Consider the following 18,544-nt stretch of genomic DNA (forward strand, 5'->3'; position numbering starts at 1 on the left):
CTACTTGGGACCACACTGCATTACAGCACTACTTGGAAAAACCCAGTGGACTGCACACTGACAGGTTGCTTGCTGAGGACTGTTCGGATGTAATTACCACCACAGGTAATACCAGCTGAATTTATTTGGTGCCCCATTGGGAGTTTATACCATCTGTCCGGGATCCAACTGTGGAATTACAATTTGGGCAGTTATACAAAAAACTTTTGCTTCTCAATGCTATATTTATGGTTTTTAACAGTGACCCATTAGTGACATTTTATATTTGATAACACATTAATGTTAAATAAATAATTTTTACTTACAGTATCCATCAATTCTTGTTTATTGGAGATACAACACAGCGCCAGTTCTACTGTATTTGAGTAATGACAAATAACTCCTAAATAACATATCTTATTGCGGAGAATAGCAACAATAACAGATGTAACTTTACAGTGTTACTGCATAAATAGGCTCCAGAATTAGAAACTGATAACACTGGATCTTCCCATGGCTTGTTTTCTTAGAACATTCCTAAGCTACAGTATATGCTCAGTGATTACATACATCACCAGCAAGCTAATGTGAAGTGACATGTGATTTCAGAGTTCACAAGGTCACCAGCTGAGATACGTGATTATGGTAGTAACAAACACCACAGAGCACATTACCCTTTCTTATGCTAGGAGCTATTACTGGGCATACCACTTTCTGCAGCATAGCTAGAACTGACCTCATTTTTCTTGCAATATACAGTATTCACTTCAACAGCTTAGAGTATTGGAGGTCTCCATATATAACGTTCATCAGCAATATCCATTAAAGAAAACTGGAAAAACATCATATACTAACATTCATAACAATTATCCAAAGTCTTATGATGACTGATACAAACAGAACCAGAGATGCCTAATTTTGGAAGAACAAGTTGTAGAATATTGGGGCTGATCCGAGTTGCACACATGGAAACAGATGTACATCTTTGCGTGTATTCAGACTTGGCAGCACGTCCGCATGCGAAAGCGGCCATTGTCACATGTGCACCAGCCCTATGCTTTGTATAAGAGATCTGTTTGACTTAGGATGGATCTCTGCATAGCTGACAATTCTGCCTACACGCCCAGACACACCCACACAGAACACTTAGCCTACATGCCAACGCAGTGGAGATGCATCTGAGATGCCTATGACTCTGAATCACCAACGTTGTATATGCTCAGCTATGGCGCGGGCACAGTGGAAACAATTCGTAAAAAAAACCCATCTTCTAAACAGGCTTGTGTGCAATTCTGAATCATCCCCATTGTGTGTATCTAGAACTCTACATGCACTGGGGCCATTTTGTAGACTGATGTACTGTTCTGTATTTACTCTTGCATATTGTACAGCTATGACTTTCAGCTATGAGGGTCTGAATGTCGACAGGGTTTCTAGGTCGACAGGCCAAAGGGTCGACATAAGTTTTTCATGTTTTTTTGGTGTTGTTTTCTCCGTACAGTGACCGGGAAGCCCAATTAGTGCACCGTGTCCCCTCGCATGGCTTCGGGCAAGGTACAGTACCTCGCTTCGTTCGGCACAGATTACCGTTCCAATCGTAGTCCACCTGGATCGTTAAGTATGAAAAAGCTGAAGAAAAAGGAAAAAAAAGTGAAAAACTCATGTCGACCTTTGGACCTGTCGAACTAGCAACCCTGTCGACCTTCAGACCCTGTCGACCTAGTGACTGTCGACCTATAGTTGTCGACCTAGACAGTGTCGATCTTCAGACCGGATCCCGTATTTATAATAGGTGCAAGATGTGCAGTGCACACTGGCCCCTGGGCCGGTGATTTGCGCATGGGCAATAGAGATGTCCCAGGGAACTAGGCATTGGTGCCATCTTCCAGGAGACCTGCACACAAAGCCAGAGTCTACTCGCTGCCAGAGAGGAGGGGGTCCGCACGGACCCTCTCCTCTCTTAAAACGCCCCTGGGTTAAATCTTAAAACATACATTTCCTATATACAATTCCTCACCACTAGCGACAGCTTTAAAGGATTAAGATGTTGCAAACCGCACGATTGCACGATCAAGTGTGTGTGTGTGTGTGTGTGTGTGTATTAAAAAATATATAATGCCCCCATCCTGCATGTGATATATAGGGGATAATATAATTGTGAGTTAAGCAATATTCTAACTTAAAAACAGTGTACTGTCATCATTTAGAATGTACAGATGGAGCCTCGCTCATTTAGCCTTCTCTGGTGCACCAAGGTTTATTAGCATAAGCCTTTCATCTATTGTTGTCAGTTGCAATACAACACAGACAGAACAATACAGCAGGAGATTAAGTCCGACAGCACTGGCTCAATTAATCCTATTAAAAGGATAGATGAGCAGGGCTCCATCTGGCAGCTCGCACGAGCAGGGTCCTCAACCCCTCATGTTCTTATCCTTCTCTTACTTAAACCATCTTTGACGGCAACGAATACCACGGTTTCTGCCACCCTGATACTCATGTCAGTGTCATCTGCTGATGTAGCTATCTTTATTTACCCTGTACTTGCCCTATATTGTCTTAAACTGTAAGTCACTATTTTCCTGTTTTGACTATTTTATTTATGTACTCTGTAATTGGGCGCTGTAATTTGGCGCTGCAGAACCCTTGTTGCGCCATATAAATAAAGGATAATAATAATAATAATAATAATAATAATAATAATAATAAAATTATTAAGAGGGAAATGTATTAACCCTTCTAAAGCGTGGAACAGTGGAGAAGTTATCCATACCAGCCAATCACCTAGCTATTATTTTACAGAATGTATATGATAAATGCTAGCTAGAAGTTGCTAATGGTAACTTCTGTACTTGTCCAGTGGAAAACCAAGCAGACTGATGCCATACGTTTCTTGTCAACAATCTACAGTGTCCTCAGGCTTCAGTAGTGACTCACGACCCTGTAAAGGAAAGCCATACTTGCCTACTGTACTCTGAGTTGTTCGGGAGACTCCTGAATGTTTAAGAGCTACAACTCATCCACTTCTGCAATGAGGCGGCAGGGCCATGATGGCACAAATTCTCTATAAACCATATAATCATATTCCTGCCTTCTGCATGTTGCAGTGGGGGGCGGTTAGTGGTGCCGTCGGCAGCGCCATATTCTCGGTGATCTCTTCAGGAAGATGGTGCCAGACATAGAAGGAAAAAACCCTGGCACTGTGACAGAGTCTTTGCTCTGTAGTGGTCAGAGTCATCTCACTGGGAAGATGGCACTGGCCGGGCAGGAGGGACCTGCTTCCTGATAGAGTAAGGTACCTCCCACTTGCCCCCTTTTGTTGAAATTGCACCCCCATGTGGAGTGCGGCCCTGCAATTATATTATATTATTATATAAACATTTTATTAGTGAAGGGAGTCATCGCTCCCCCTTTTAAAGCCACGGCCCTCAATTTCCTGGCCTCAATTTCCTGGAAGCGTGGCACTCTACGGCCCTGGGGGCGCTGAAATGATGGCACTATTATCCGCACCAATGCCCCTGCAGTCGCCCCGGAACCTTTCCCTTCAAGATCTCCTAAAGGGGAATCCCACAAAATCGGCAACAATGAGTAAAGGTCAGAAAAAAAGCACAAAAGCGGCAGACGCACAGCACAAAACTTTCTTTTGATGTGCAGTCAGTGGTGGAACTGTGGGAGACAGTGGAGTCGGCTGCCGCCGGGCTCCTGACCTCCAGGGGGCACATCTCTTCCATTATCTTCTGCAACCTAAATCGTTCGCTGCGGAGGAGCTGTGCCAGTGACAAGGAAGCTGTCTCCTCGCTAGGGGGAGCTCCAGACAGAGGGCATCTCCCTCAGTGAAGCTCTCTGTTCATCTCTGTTCTTCCGTTGGGCTGATAGCAGCAGGTAGGCACTGGCAGCACTTGCCTCAAGCTGCACTAGGGGGTGTTAGTAGTGGGAGGGGGGATGCTAGGGGGTATTTAATAAATGTTGGCAGCTCTGTTTTATGTGTGCATGTTTTTAAGTGATGTGTGTGTGTGTGTGTGTGTGTGTGTGTGTGTGTGTGTGTGTGTGTGTGTAAGTGAGTTGTGTGTGTTTAAGTGAAGGAGGCTTTTGTAAGTGAGAGGCATGTGTGTAAGTGTGTGTGTGTGTGTGTGTGTGTGTAAGTTAGGTTTGTGTGTGTCTAAGTGAAGGAAGCTTGTGAGAGGCGTGTGTGAGAGGTGTGTGTGTGTGTGTGTGTGTGTGTGTGTGTGTGTGTGTGTGTGTGTAAGTGAGGTGTGTGTGTGTGTTTAAGTGAAGGAAGCTTGTGAGAGGTGTGTGTGTGTGTAAGTGAGAGGCATGTGTGTGTGAGAGAGGTGTGCGAGTCGTGTGTGTGTTTAAGTGAAAGATGTGTGTGTGTGTGTGTGTGTGTGTGTGTGTATGTGTGTGTGTGTGTGTAAGGCATTTGTGTGTTTTTAAGTGTAGGAGGCGTGTATGTGTGTGAGAAAGAGGCATGTGTAAGTGGGAGGCGCGCGTTTGTGTTTAAGTGAAAGAGGTGTTTGTGTGTTTTTAATTGAAATAGGTGTTTGTGTGTTTTTAAATTAAAGAGGCGTGTGTTTTTAAGTGAAAGAAGTGTGTGTTTTTAATTGAAATAGGCGTTTGTGTTTTTAAGTGAAAGAGGCGTTTGTGTGAGAGATAGGCGTGTGTGTGTGGTTTTAAGTGAAAGGCGTTTGTGTGTCTTCTATATATATATATATATATATATATATATATATATATATGTCCAAGAAATCTGGCACTCTGAGATATAGAATGACTTCTACCTGGGTGCCTTTGCTGTAATTGCATAGATCCAGTACAGGCAGCTGCATGAGCTGGCTGAAAGCACGGCACTCCAGGATTTAATTCATAGCTTTTTAATAGAAAATTAATAAATGGTACAAGCACAATATATTTGTTATGTAGCTCACAGTCTTTGTGGAATCCTCATTAAAGCCAACATTTTCGGTCCTCTGCGGACCCCGTCATCAGTGCTGAGGAGAGAGAGCTAGTCCATTGTTGAGGATTCCACAAAGACTGTGAGCTACATAACAAATATATTATGCTTGTACCATTTATTCATTTTCTATGAAAAAAGCTTTGAATTAAATCCTGGAGTGCCATGCTTTCAGCCAGCTCATGCAGCTGCCTGTACTGGACATATATATATATATATATATATATCTTGGCACACCACTGCGCCAAAGCATCTCCATTGGGACCCGCTGGTGTGTGAGGGAGTGCTGTGGTTGTGCTATAAAGGTATGCTGATGTCTATTTTATAATGATGACTGACTTGGAGTGCCGTCCACTTTGCTTGTGTATCTATATTTCTATTGGAAAAAGCACCTGAGCACGCTGCTACTGTTTACCCTGAATGCCGGATAGCTACGTATGGTGTGTGTGTATATATGTAGGGGGCACCAACATTTATCATGCCTACGGGCGACTAGAGTGAACTTACGCCACTGTGTGCAGTGTATCTAAATTTGCAAAAGTTTGCCTAGATTAATGCCAGAGTCCATAGGGTTAAAAAAACAGCAAAACAATGGTATAAACTAAACTCACAAACATGCCATATGTAATAAAAGAACACAACTTCCCCTCACTATCATTATTACTTTAAGCCATAATGCTAGACGGAATATAAGGAAACAATCTTGGAGTTTCATTACTTAAAAGTGATAGTTCAGTGTAAGGTAGAAGGATGGACTTATGTGACATTAACATTTCTGCACAGTGCGGCTCACATTTGTCCACCTCTTTGCACACCCAGATTCATTTCTACTTTGCAAAGTCATCTCTCGATGATGAATTGGCAGCTACTGTATGTACAATACTCTCATGTGTGTACAGTGGATTATGGCATTTTGCAGTGTGCAACAAGTATGCTTCATAAATGACCTTCATATAATAAACAGGGGAAAAAAAATAATCTAAATTTAATACATTATTTGTTTTTAATAGTATCATAAACAATCTATTATTTAATGATCTAAGCTGTCCCGTCTATGGGGGTAATTCCAAGTTGATCGCAGCATCAAATTTGTTAGCAGTTGGGCAAAACCATTTGCACTGCAGGTGTGGCAGATATAACATTTGCAGAGAGAGTTAGATTTGGGTGGGGTGTGTTCAAACTGAAATCTAAATTGCAGTGTAAAAATAAAGCAGCCAGTATTTACCCTGCACAGAAACAATATAACCCACCCAAATCTAACTCTCTCTGCAAATGTTATATCTGCCCCCCCTGCAGTGCAAATGGTTTTGCCCAATTGCTAACAAATTTGATGCTGCGATCAACTTGGAATTACCCCCTATGTCATGTGCATTAGGAGCTGGGGTGGATCCCCCAACTTCTCCCACTACAGTGACGTAACAGCCTGAACAGATGAACCAGACGAAGATGATGACAACAACGTAACTGCTGGGGAAGGGGAAAGTAATACAGCGTGCATGTAATGGGTGGTGTGGGGCGGGAACAGGGAAGAGGAGGACTGAGGTGACCCAGCATACGTCGGATCCAATTTACTAGTATGATATATGGAAATATCTTCACGGTGCTGTACTTAGATGTGTCATACTGTAAAATGAAAGAAAACATTATACAGTCTGTTGCAACTGTTAGCAACAGATTAACGGCACAGTCCAGACTCTTCAGAGCGAAGACTAACAATATGACCAACGTATAATATTATGTACATTTGGTATGGTTGGTCATGGAAATTGTAACTGGCATACATAAATACAAAGAAGCTTCAGTGCAGTTAGTGTGAATAGCTTTGGCTTCATCTGGTTGTTCTTCATTTATTGATCATAAAGATACATAGTTATTTAATGCTAGTATTTTACAATCTTTTTAGTTTGTTTTACCTGTTTTGTAGATCATCAAAGTTCAACTGTGCAGCAAAACTAGTGGCTGATGAGACTGTGATGACACGAGCATTGCAATCTTGTCTTCCAGAACTCCGCATAGTGTCTAACAGAAGATTTGTCAGTAAGAAATGTCCCAAGTAATTCAAGCCAAAGTGTTCCTCAAAACCGTCTTGGGTTCTTCGCTCTGGCACCAGCATTACACCAGCTACAATAAACACAATATACAATAGACAGTAGGGTTATGTCTAATTACACTGCCAACTCCACAAATGCTAAATACAAACTTAAAAAGAAAAATATAACAATCTACTACTATCCTTTAAGCAACACATACACATTGCAAATATACATTTTTCTGAATATTTTTGCTTTAAAATAGCTTTTTTTTTATTGTTTATGCCAGTGGTTCCCTAACTGTGTGCCTAGGCATCCTGGGAACCACGAGGCTCTTGGGTTGATAGTCCAGGACCAAATCAAATAATGTATGTTCATAGTGATTGGCAACACCAGTGCTGGTGGCTGCCAATCATAAATATATGTGCATAAACAGAAGCGCAGCCCTGTCCACCACCACATAACTGACCGGAAAGGATAATAGGTAGGAACAATTTACTTAATATAATCATCTTTGCTGAATTTCTCAATAAGAAACTTTGGGCCTAGGGGTGTCATGAAAACAATGCTGACACTATTCAAGAAAGTTTGGGAAACAGTGGTTTATGTTTATGCACATCTATTGTGAATTTTGTTCTTGATTGATAATAGGATTTGAATTACCTACTGGTAAATCCTTTTCTCGTAGTCCGTAGAGGATACTGGGGTCCATATTGATACCATGGGGGATACTGGGGTCCACTAAAAGCCATGGGCACTTTAAGAATTTGATAGTGAGGGCTGGCTCCTCCCTCTATGCCCCTCCTACCAGACTCAGTCTAGGAAACTGTGCCTGAGGAGACGGACATACTTTGAGAGAAGGATAGAAAAGATAGTGGTGAGATTCTGAACCAGCACACACAAACTAGAGGAAAGCCAAGCTAACCAAACTTTCAACCAGGATCAGCAACCAATGAACCAACAATAATTAACCAAGTAACAGTGCAGGAATAAACGAAACACTGGGCGGGCGCCCAGTATACTCTACGGACTACGAGAAAAGGATTTACCGGTAGGTAACTAAAATCCTATTTTCTCTTACATCCTAGAGGATACTGGGGTCCACATTAGTACCATGGGGATGTACCAATGCTCCCAAATTGGGTGGGAGAGTGCTGAGGTTCCTGCAGAACTGATTGACCAAACTCAAGCTCCTCAGAGGCCAAAGTATCGAACTTGTAGAACTTAGCAAACGTGTTCGGACCTGACCAAGTAGCAGCTCGGCAGAGCTGTAAAGCCGAGACACCCCGGGCAGCCGCCCAGGAAGAACCCACTGACCTAGTAAAGTGGACCTGTACAGATTTTGGACATGACAAACCTGGTGTGGAAGAAGCATGCTGGATAGGAAGCCTGATCCAGCGTGCAATTGTCTGCTTTGAAGCAGGACACCCAATGTTATTGGGATCACAGAGAACAAACAGCGAGTCAGATTTTCTGTGACAAGCTGTACGCTGCACATAGATCTTCAAAGCCCTCCAAGGACTCTGAAGTAGTAGAGGTGCCGGTAACCTCCGGAACCACAATAGGTTGATTGATCTGAAATGCAGACACCACCTTTGGAAGAAATTGCTGACGAGTTCTGAGTTCAGCTCTATCTTCATGAAAAATCAAATAGGGGCTTTTGTGAGACAACGCCCCCAGCTCCGACACACGCCTTGCAGAAGCCAAGGCCAACAGTGTGACGGCCTTCCACGTAAGAAACTTGACGTCAACGTCCTGTAAAGGCTCAAACCATTGATTGCAGGAACTGCAATAACACGTTGAGATCCCAAGGTGCCGTAGGAGGCAAAAAGGGCGGTTGGATGTGCAGAACCCCCTTCAAAAATATCTGAATCTCAGGGAGAGAAGCCAATTGTTTCTGGAAGAAAGTGGATAAGGCCGAAATGTGGACTTTTATGGAGCCCAAACGTAGGCCCGCATCCACACCTGACTGCAGAAAAAGGAGAAAACGTCCCAGTTGAAATTCCACCACAGGAAATTTCCTATTCTCACACCAAGAGACATATTTTTTCCAAATACAGTGGTAATGTTTAGATGTTATCCCCTTCCTGGCTTGGATCAGGGTTGGAATAACCCTATCCAGGATCCCTTTCCAGGCTAGAATTTGACGTTCAACCTCCATGCCGTCAAACATAGCCATGGTAAGTTTTGATAGACGAACGACCCCTGTTGTAGAAGGTCCTCGTGAAGAGGTAGAGGCCATGGGTCCGCTAGGAGCTTCTCCAGTAGATCCACGTTCCAGGCCCTTCTTGGCCAGTCCGGAGCAATGAGAATTGCTTGAACCTTTTCCCATTTTATTCTTTTAAGAATTTTTGGGATCAATGGAAGTGGTGTAAACACGTACACCATCTGGTAGACTCATGGAGTCAACAGAGCGTCCACCGCCACTGCTTGTGGGTCTCTCGACCTGGAACAATACCTTGAGCTTCTTGTTGAGACGAGAGGCCATCATGTTGATTTGTGGCATTCCCCACCAACATGTCAAGCACCCGAACACCTCTGGGTGAAGGCCCCACTCTCCTGGGTGGAGGTTGTGTCTGCTGAGGAAGTCTGCTTCACAGTTGTCTACTCCCAGGATGAAGATTGCCAACAACGCCACAGCGCGCCTTTCCGCCCAGAGGAGAATCCTTGTCACCTCTGACATTGCTGTTCTGCTCTTCGTTCCTCCCTGTCGGTTTATGTACGTTACCGCTGTCACATTGTCTGACTGAACCTGAATGGCGTGATCTTGAAGAAGATGTTATGCCTGTAGAAGGGGTTGTATATGGCCCTTAGTTCCAGAATGTTGATTGGAAAGATTGTTTCCTGACTTGACAATTTTCCTTGAAACTATCCCCCTTGGGTGACTGCTCCCCAACCTCTGAGGCATGCGTCTGTGGTTAGTAGAATCCAATTTTGAATCCCAAACCTTCGTCCCTCGATCAGGTGAGAAGTCTGAAGCCACCACAGAAGAGAAATCCTGGCTTTTGGCGACAGACGGATCCCCTGGTGCATGTGAAGATGCGATCTGGACCATTTGTCCAACAGATCCAGCTGGAAGGGCCTTGCGTGAAACCTTCCATACTGCAGTGCCTCGTAAGAGGCTACCATCTTGCCCAGGAGGCGAATGCATAGATGCACCGATATCCGGGTTGGTTTGAGAACATCCCGCACCATCGACTGGATTACCAATGCCTTGTCTAAAGGAAGGAATACCTTCTGTGCCTCCGAATCCAGTATCATCTCCAGAAACGGAAGCCTCCATGTTGGTTCGAGATGAGATTTTGGTAGGTTCAGAATCCACCCGTGATCCTGGAGTAGTCGGGTTGAGAGGGCAATGTTGTCCAACAACCTCTCCCCGGGTGGTGCTTTTATCAGCAGATTGTCCAGGTACGGTATTATGTTCACTCCTTGTTTGCGGAGGAGAAACAACATCTCTGCCATTACCTTGGTGAACACCCTCGGTGCTGTAGAGAGGCCAAATGGCAGGGCCTGGAACTGGTAGTGACAGTCCTGTAATGCAAACCTTAGATAAGCCTGATGAAGCGGCCAAATCGGAATATGAAGGTATGCATCCTTGTTATCTAGAGAAACCAAGAATTCCCCTTCCTCCAAACCTGAGATCAACGATCTCAGAGACTCCATCTTGAACTTGAACACCCAGAAGTATGGGTTCAACGACTTGAGGTTTAAAATGGGCTTTACCGAACCGTCCAGTTTTGGTACCACAAACAGGTTGGAATAATAACCTATGTTTTGCAATTGTAGTGGAACTGGTACAATGACCTGAGTCTGTACCAGTTTTTGAATTGCTTTCTATGAAGTCATACTTGCTTCTTGAGAAGCTGGTAAGCCTGATTTGAAGAATCTGTGAGGTGGGAGTTCCTGAAACTCCAGTCTGTAGCCCTGGGCGATAAGATCTTTGAGCCAGGGATCCTGGCATGATGTTGCCCATATGTGACTGAAATATCTTAATCGGGCTCCCAACTGCCTGTCTTCCAGGCAGTGCAGACCACCGTCATGCTGAAGGTTTAGAGGAAGCAGAACCGGGGTTCTGTTCCTGTGAACCTGCAGTTGCTGGTTTTCTGGGTTTACCTCTATTGCCTTTGAAGGCCGTAGAAATACTTTTGGTTTTATTTTTACATTTTGCCGTCCGAAAGGTCTGCAGCGTTAGAGTCGAGTAGGTTTTCCTAGCCAGGGGAGCTGCGGAAGGAAGGTGTATAGACTTACCCACCGTAGCCTTGGAAATCCACGTATCTAGTTCAGCTCCAAGCATGGCCTCACCTGTAAATGGTAGGTTTTCCTCGCCTTTCCTGGAATCCGCGTCCACAGTCCATTGGTGTAGCCATAGGTCCCTGCGTGCTGACACTTCCATGGCGGTGTTGCGTGCATTTAGCAATCCTATTTCTTTTATGGCCTCTACCATAAAATTTGCAGAGTCCTGTATATGCTGTAGGAGTAAAACTATCACCACCCCCAGATAAGGAATCTAACTCGTCAGTTAGATTTCCTGACCATTTTTCAATGGCCCTAGTGATCCATGCACAAACATGTAGTGGGTCTCTGGGACACCCCAGCAGCTGTGTACAGGGATTTGAGAGTGTTCTCATTTTTGTGGTCAGCCGTGTCCTTTAAGGAGGCTGCCCCAGGGATAGGTAAGACTATCTTACGTGACAATCTAGATACCGATGCGTCAACAATCGGTGGGTTTTCCATTTTTTCCTATCATCCTGAGGGAAAGGGAAGGATGTGAGTAAGCTCTTAGGGATCTGAAACTTTTTATCAGGATTTACCCAGGTTTCCTCAAACAGAGAATTCAACTCTTTTGATGCAGGAAAAGTAGCCGAGGATTTCTTTTTTTACATTAAAATAAGACATCTCATCTTCCTATGTCACTTATCAGGAATTTGCAGAATGTCTGAATAGCTTCTATCAGAGCCTGTACCCCCTGTGACAGAGCTGAATCCCCCCCCCCTTTCTGAGTCCACCTCACCCTCCTCTGTGTCTGACACGTCGTCATCAGTGTCAGTCTGGCCAGTGGACGCTTTTGTGGACAAATGGCAGGGGTCTGAGACGCTGGTATGGGAACTGAATCTCTATTCATCAGGTCATCCACAGACTGTCTTAACTATTGCGTCTCTTTCTTATTTTGTGATAATTTATTCAAGGTCATCCCTTTGCTGGTTCGGATCCAGTAGCCTGAGAATGAGTACTATCCTGAGTACAATGTAGTGATCCCCCTGGGGAAGAAAAGCACTCTGCCATGCATGAAACACACTCCTTAGACATTGTAATGTGAGGTACACACACACACACACGCACACAAGAGAAAAAAAGGTTAAGCCCAGTTAACCCACACAGAGCCCTTCTAGGGAGATAAGATGGAGCCAGCCACACAGCGCCCTTATGCAAAAGCTTAAGCCTAGCTGGGTTGCACACTATGTACCCTTAATAGGGTATCAGTACTCTTATACTGCTCCCCCCCTTTGTGAGTCCTTGTGGAGGAGCTGCGCTTTTCTAGCAGTCTGCACAGTGAGAGCTGTAGAGGGAAAATGGCACTGGTGAGCCGCTGGATCCGCTCATAGTGAAGCCCCGTCCCCTTAATGGCACACGGTCTTCCCGTTTTTTTATACTGGCTGAGGTTTATAATGTGCTTTACAGTGGGTTAGAACCCCTGTAAGCTGCTGCCAGTGTGGGTATTTTGTATTTTAAGGCTTCAGCTCGCCCCTCACAGCGGAACACACATAGTATGCCTCTGAAACCAGGAGCCACAGCCTGCCTGTCAGCGCCTGTGTCCATACCCTCCACAGAGCCGAAACTAGGGGGGGGGGCTAGGGGGGCATGTGACCTGGGCGCCAGACTGGAGAGGGCGCTGAGGCTGTCACTTGAATCCCCCCTAATGCCCCCTCCCTATGCAGCAGCAATAGTTTAGAGCCGGCGGAACTCGAGCGCCAGACTCTGCTAGCTGCTGCCGAGCCAGATACACTGCATCCTGAGATGAAACTGAAAATAAACTACATCTTCCAGCAGCCATTGCTGCCAGGAGGTGTACTTTACTTTCAGTTTCATCTCTGCAGGGTGCTGTGATCAGCGCAGCAGAGCCACATCAAGAGGGGGCAGAGGGTAAAAATTACTAAACCCCCCCTCAGCCCACTGCCACTGACTTTAATCATTGCAGCCACTGCTGCAATCTGCAATGCACAGGAAATGCCGAGGTTCGAAAAGGGGGCGGGGCTAAATGGCATTGTACACACAGTGCCACCATGCCAGCCAGCAACAGCATGAGAGGGTGGAGAGGAGAGGAGCAGTACAGCCTAAACAGTGAGTATAACTCAGGGATGGGCACTGTATGTGTGTGACTGCTATATATGTGTATGAATGTGCGCATGTGTGTGATTGTATGTGAATAGGTGTGTGACTATATATCTGTATGGGTGTGGTATACGTGACCGGGCATACCGACGCCGGTATCCCGGGAGCGGAATGCTGTCGGAGGGAGGTGGTGGCGAGCGCTGCAAGCCCCTTTGCAGGTTCGCTGCACTCGCCACGCTGGGGTGGGAGTGGTCCTTGTTGGTCGGCATGCCGACCGTCAGGATTGTGAGGGGGCGGGATTGTGCATCCAAGGTAGGCGATTTGACGCTACAGAACGGCAATTCAGCCCAAACTCCAGTGTGTGCCCAGCTTAATGCACACAATCCTGGGCCATCAAAGTAAAAAGTTAACTCTTAAGGCCGGAACACACTGGTCGATATATCGGCCGTTCTCCTGAACGGCCGATATATCGCGGGACCGTCGGCCAGTGTGTACGGCCGATACGTCTGTGAACTCCGTCGTTCACAGACGTATTGCGTCGGCCCCGCAGCACAGCCGACCGCCAATATATCTACCGATATATTGGCGCGTCGCTGTGTGTGTACGGGGCGGTCGGCTGACCGCCCGTACACATGCTGCGCCCGCCCAGTTCATGACGTCAGTCCCCGACGGATCGGGCAGTGTGTATGCTGAATACACTGCTCGATCCGTCCATAGATATATCTGCAGATCAATTGATCTGCAGATATATCTATTAGTGTGTACCCACCTTTAGAGCTAAAACAGACGAGCCGGCTTTCACACTGCACGGCCCCGGCCCCTGCCGGGTTACAGCCGGAAATATCCACTGGAAGGTCCGGCTGCCGGCCCGGGGCAGTGCCGTCTTTGCAGCCAGTGGACCGTGTGTGTAAAGGGGAGCTCTCACACACAACGTTTTTTTTTACAAGCTGTGTCTAATGCTGCGCATGCGCACAGCATCACACACGGCTCAAAGCCGCTGTGTGTGAAAGACTCTGCCGGTTTCTCCCAGATGGCAAAAAGTTGGACAAAGTTTGTCCGCCTTTTTGCAATCCGGGAGAAACCGCCGCGTGTGGTACAGCCCTTACCGTTCCAACTCATATAGTCAGAGCAGCTGAGTAATGCCGCCCTTGTAATATTTTTTCAGATACAGTATGTAAGTTATAAATGTTTTATTATCACCACGATTAGCTGCAATGAAAAAGTCATACTTTTGCTGCAAAGTAATAAAATAAATGTAAAACCAAAATAACAAATAAAAGAAAATGCAATGATAATAACAAACAATAAATATGCCTCGTAACGATGCTCACCTTCTTCTATGTCCCAGACAGTGTTTCTGCAAACAGGATGGTTTATGTGTTTTTTTTTTTTTGTTTTGTGTACGGTGTCACTGTACGTTTAATTCATTTGTGTCTATAATAACAAATAAATCAACCCAATATACTATGAAATGTATTGAGCATAAAATACATTTCTCCCATTTTTGTATGGAGATAACATGTTTAACAACAGCAGATGCACTCGCAGTAGTTTAATAATGAAAGTGTACTGACACAGACTGATTTTGATTAAATAGATTAAGCTGCCAAAGCTCCATACTAGGGTGGGCTGTCAAGTGACTCACTCTGACATTTGTATGTGGACTAGCATGTCTTCTTCAACCCACAAGTCTTATTGCAAGGAGATGAATAATAAAACTCAAGGTAATTCACTATCTGGTGTTCTAAGTAAAATGTAAACGAGCAAAGATTTACAGCTTAACCAAAATGTATCATCAGCTACTTACCATGATCACTTGGTCTCCTGCAAACTGCCATGACTCACATAAAGGAGAAGGCTCAAGTGAACGTCGCCAAATCAACAAGAAAGGCACATGTTCTGAACACACTGGTGACGACTGGCCTTCACCCTTTATCGATATTGTTGACAAATGGCTACTCTTACAAAACACGCAATGCTGTGGGGGTGACCGATTTTTTCACCTTCAACATTAGAAACAAGTGTGCAGGTATTTCTCTTACACATTTCAGAATTTTCAGCCCCTAATCATTAGTGATGAGCGGGTTCGGTTTCCGAGAAACCAAACCCACCCGAGCTTTACCTTTTTTTTACACGGGTCCGAGCAGACTCGGATCCTCCCGCCTTGCTCGGCTAACCCGAGCGCGCCCGAACGTCATCATCCCGCTGTCGGATTCTCGCGAGATTCGGATTCTATATAAGCAGCCGCGCGTCGCCGCCATTTTCACATGTGCATTGAGATTGATAGGGAGAGGACGTGGCTGGCGTCCTCTCCGTTTATAATTGTAGAAGAGACAGTTGATTGCTTGTTTTATTACTAATTGTGGGGAGGATTGGGGAGCAGCTGTTAGGACTCGGAGTAGAGTGCAGAGTTTTGCTGATAGTGACCACCAGTTTTTTTTAATCCGTTCTCTGCCTGAAAAAAACGCTCCATACCATATCTGTGCTCAGTGTGCTGCATGATATATCTGTGCTGAGTGCTCACACTGCTTAATTTTGGGGACTGGGGAGCAGCTATAGCAGGAGTACAGTGCACAGTTTTGCTGACAGTGACCACCAGTATACGTTTGTCTGCCTGAAAAACACTCCTGTGGTGGCTTTTTTTTTATACTAGTTTAGCAGTCTGCTGACAGTGTCCACCAGGTCCATTATACTGTATATAGCAGTACGGTAGGCCACTGCTGTACCTACCTCTGTGTCGTCAGTCACTCGTCATCCATTAATAATAATAAGTATACTATCCATCCATCTACATTGTATACCTGTGGTGGCTTTTTTTCTTTATACTAGTTTAGCAGTTTGCTGACAGTGTCCACCAGGTCCATTTATTATACTGTATATAGCAGTACGGTAGGCCACTGCTGTACCTACCTCTGTGTCGTCACTCGTCGTCCATAAGTATACTATCCATCCATCTACATTGTATACCTGTGGTGGCTTTTTTTCTTTATACTATTGGACTAGTTTAGCAGTCTGCTGACAGTGTCCACCAGGTCCATTATACTGTATATAGCAGTACGGTAGGCCACTGCTGTACCTACCTCTGTGTCGTCACTCGTCGTCTATAAGTATACTATCCATCCATCTACATTGTATACCTGTGGTGGCATTTTTTCTTTATACTAGTAGTACTAGTTTAGCAGTCTGCTGACAGTGTCCACCAGGTCCATTATACTGTATATAGCAGTACGGTAGGCCACTGCTGTACCTACCTCTGTGTCGTCACTCGTCGTCCATAAGTATACTATCCATCCATCTACATTGTATACCTGTGGTGGCTTTTTTTCTTTATACTAGTAGTACTAGTTTAGCAGTCTGCTGACAGTGTCCACCAGGTCCATTATACTGTATATAGCAGTACGGTAGGCCACTGCTGTACCTACCTCTGTGTCGTCACTCGTCGTCCATAAGTATACTATCCATTCATCTACATTGTATACCTGTGGTGGCTTTTTTTTTTATACTAGTAGTACTAGTTTAGCAGTCTGCTGACAGTGTCCACCAGGTCCATTATACTGTATATAGCAGTACGGTAGGCCACTGCTGTACCTACCTCTGTGTCGTCACTCGTCGTCCATAAGTATACTATCCATCCATCTACATTGTATACCTGTGGTGGCTTTTTTTTTTATACTAGTAGTACTAGTTTAGCAGTCTGCTGACAGTGTCCACCAGGTCCATTATACTGTATATAGCAGTACGGTAGGCCACTGCTGTACCTACCTCTGTGTCGTCAGTCACTCGTCATCCATTAATAATAATAAGTATACTATCCATCCATCTACATTGTATACCTGTGGTGGCTTTTTTTCTTTATACTAGTAGTACTAGTTTAGCAGTCTGCTGACAGTGTCCACCAGGTCCATTATACTGTATATAGCAGTACGGTAGGCCACTGCTGTACCTACCTCTGTGTCGTCACTCGTCGTCCATAAGTATACTATCCATCCATCTACATTGTATACCTGTGGTGCCTTTTAGTTGTGCGCATTAAAATATGGAGAACAAAAATGTGGAGGTTAAAAAAATAGGGAAAGATCAAGATCCACTTCCACCTCGTGCTGAAGCTGCTGCCACTAGTCATGGCCGAGACGATGAAATGCCATCAACGTCGTCTGCCAAGGCCGATGCCCAATGTCATAGTACAGAGCATGTGAAATCCAAAACACAAAAGATCAGTAAAATGACCCAAAAATCAAAATTAAAAGCGTCTGAGGAGAAGCGTAAACTTGCCAATATGCCATTTACGACACGGAGTGGCAAGGAACGGCTGAGGCCCTGGCCTATGTTCATGGCTAGTGGTTCAGCTTCACATGAGGATGGAAGCACTCATCCTCTCGCTAGAAAAAAGAAAAGACTTAAGCTGGCAAAAGCACAGCAAAGAACTGTGCGTTCTTCGAAATCACAAATCCCCAAGGAGAGTCCAATTGTGTCGGTTGCGATGCCTGACCTTCCTCTTTTTTCTTTCATTTTTCTTTGCATCATGTGCTGTTTGGGGAGTATTTTTTTGAAGGGCCATCCTGCGTGACACTGCAGTGCCACTCCTAGATGGGCCAGATGTTTGTGTCGGCCACTTGGGTCGCTTATCTTAGTCACACAGCTACCTCATTGCGCCTCTTTTTTTCTTTGCATCATGTGCTGTTTGGGGAGTATTTTTTTGAAGGGCCATCCTGCGTGACACTGCAGTGCCACTCCTAGATGGGCCAGGTGTTTGTGTCGGCCACTAGGGTCGCTTAGCTTAGTCACACAGCTACCTCATTGCGCCTCTTTTTTTCTTTGCGTCATGTGCTGTTTGGGGAGTATTTTTTTGAAGGGCCATCCTGTCTGACACTGCAGTGCCACTCCTAGATGGGCCAGGTGTTTGTGTCGGCCACTAGGGTCGCTTAGCTTAGCCATCCAGCGACCTCGGTGCAAATTTTAGGACTAAAAATAATATTGTGAGATGTGAGGTGTTCAGAATAGACTGAAAATGAGTGGAAATTATGGTTATTGAGGTCAATAATACTATGGGATCAAAATGACCCCCAAATTCTATGATTTAAGCTGTTTTTTAGGGTTTTTTGAAAAAAACACCCGAATCCAAAATACACCCGAATCCGACAAAAAAATTTCGGTGAGGTTTTGCCAAAACGCGTCCGAACCCAAAACACGGCCGCTGAACCGAACCCAAAACCAAAACCCGAAAAATTTCCGGTGCACATCACTACTAATCATA

At 44.9% G+C, this 18,544-nt stretch overlaps 1 protein-coding gene across 3 annotated transcripts in view; it reads right to left on the reverse strand.

Moving 5' to 3' along the window:
* ZBED1 (zinc finger BED-type containing 1) overlaps positions 1-18,544 on the reverse strand; it is a 506,379-nt gene that overhangs the window by 122,273 nt on the left and 365,562 nt on the right. For all 3 annotated transcript variants that reach the window (XM_063955484.1, XM_063955483.1, XM_063955485.1), the window contains one exon: positions 6,844-7,051. In XM_063955484.1, the coding sequence (XP_063811554.1) occupies positions 6,844-7,051 (208 nt within the window). The remainder of the gene's footprint in view (positions 1-6,843; positions 7,052-18,544) is intronic.

This window comes from Pseudophryne corroboree, chromosome 2 (assembly GCF_028390025.1).
Source record: "Pseudophryne corroboree isolate aPseCor3 chromosome 2, aPseCor3.hap2, whole genome shotgun sequence".
NCBI classification, from domain to species: Eukaryota; Metazoa; Chordata; class Amphibia; order Anura; family Myobatrachidae; genus Pseudophryne; species Pseudophryne corroboree.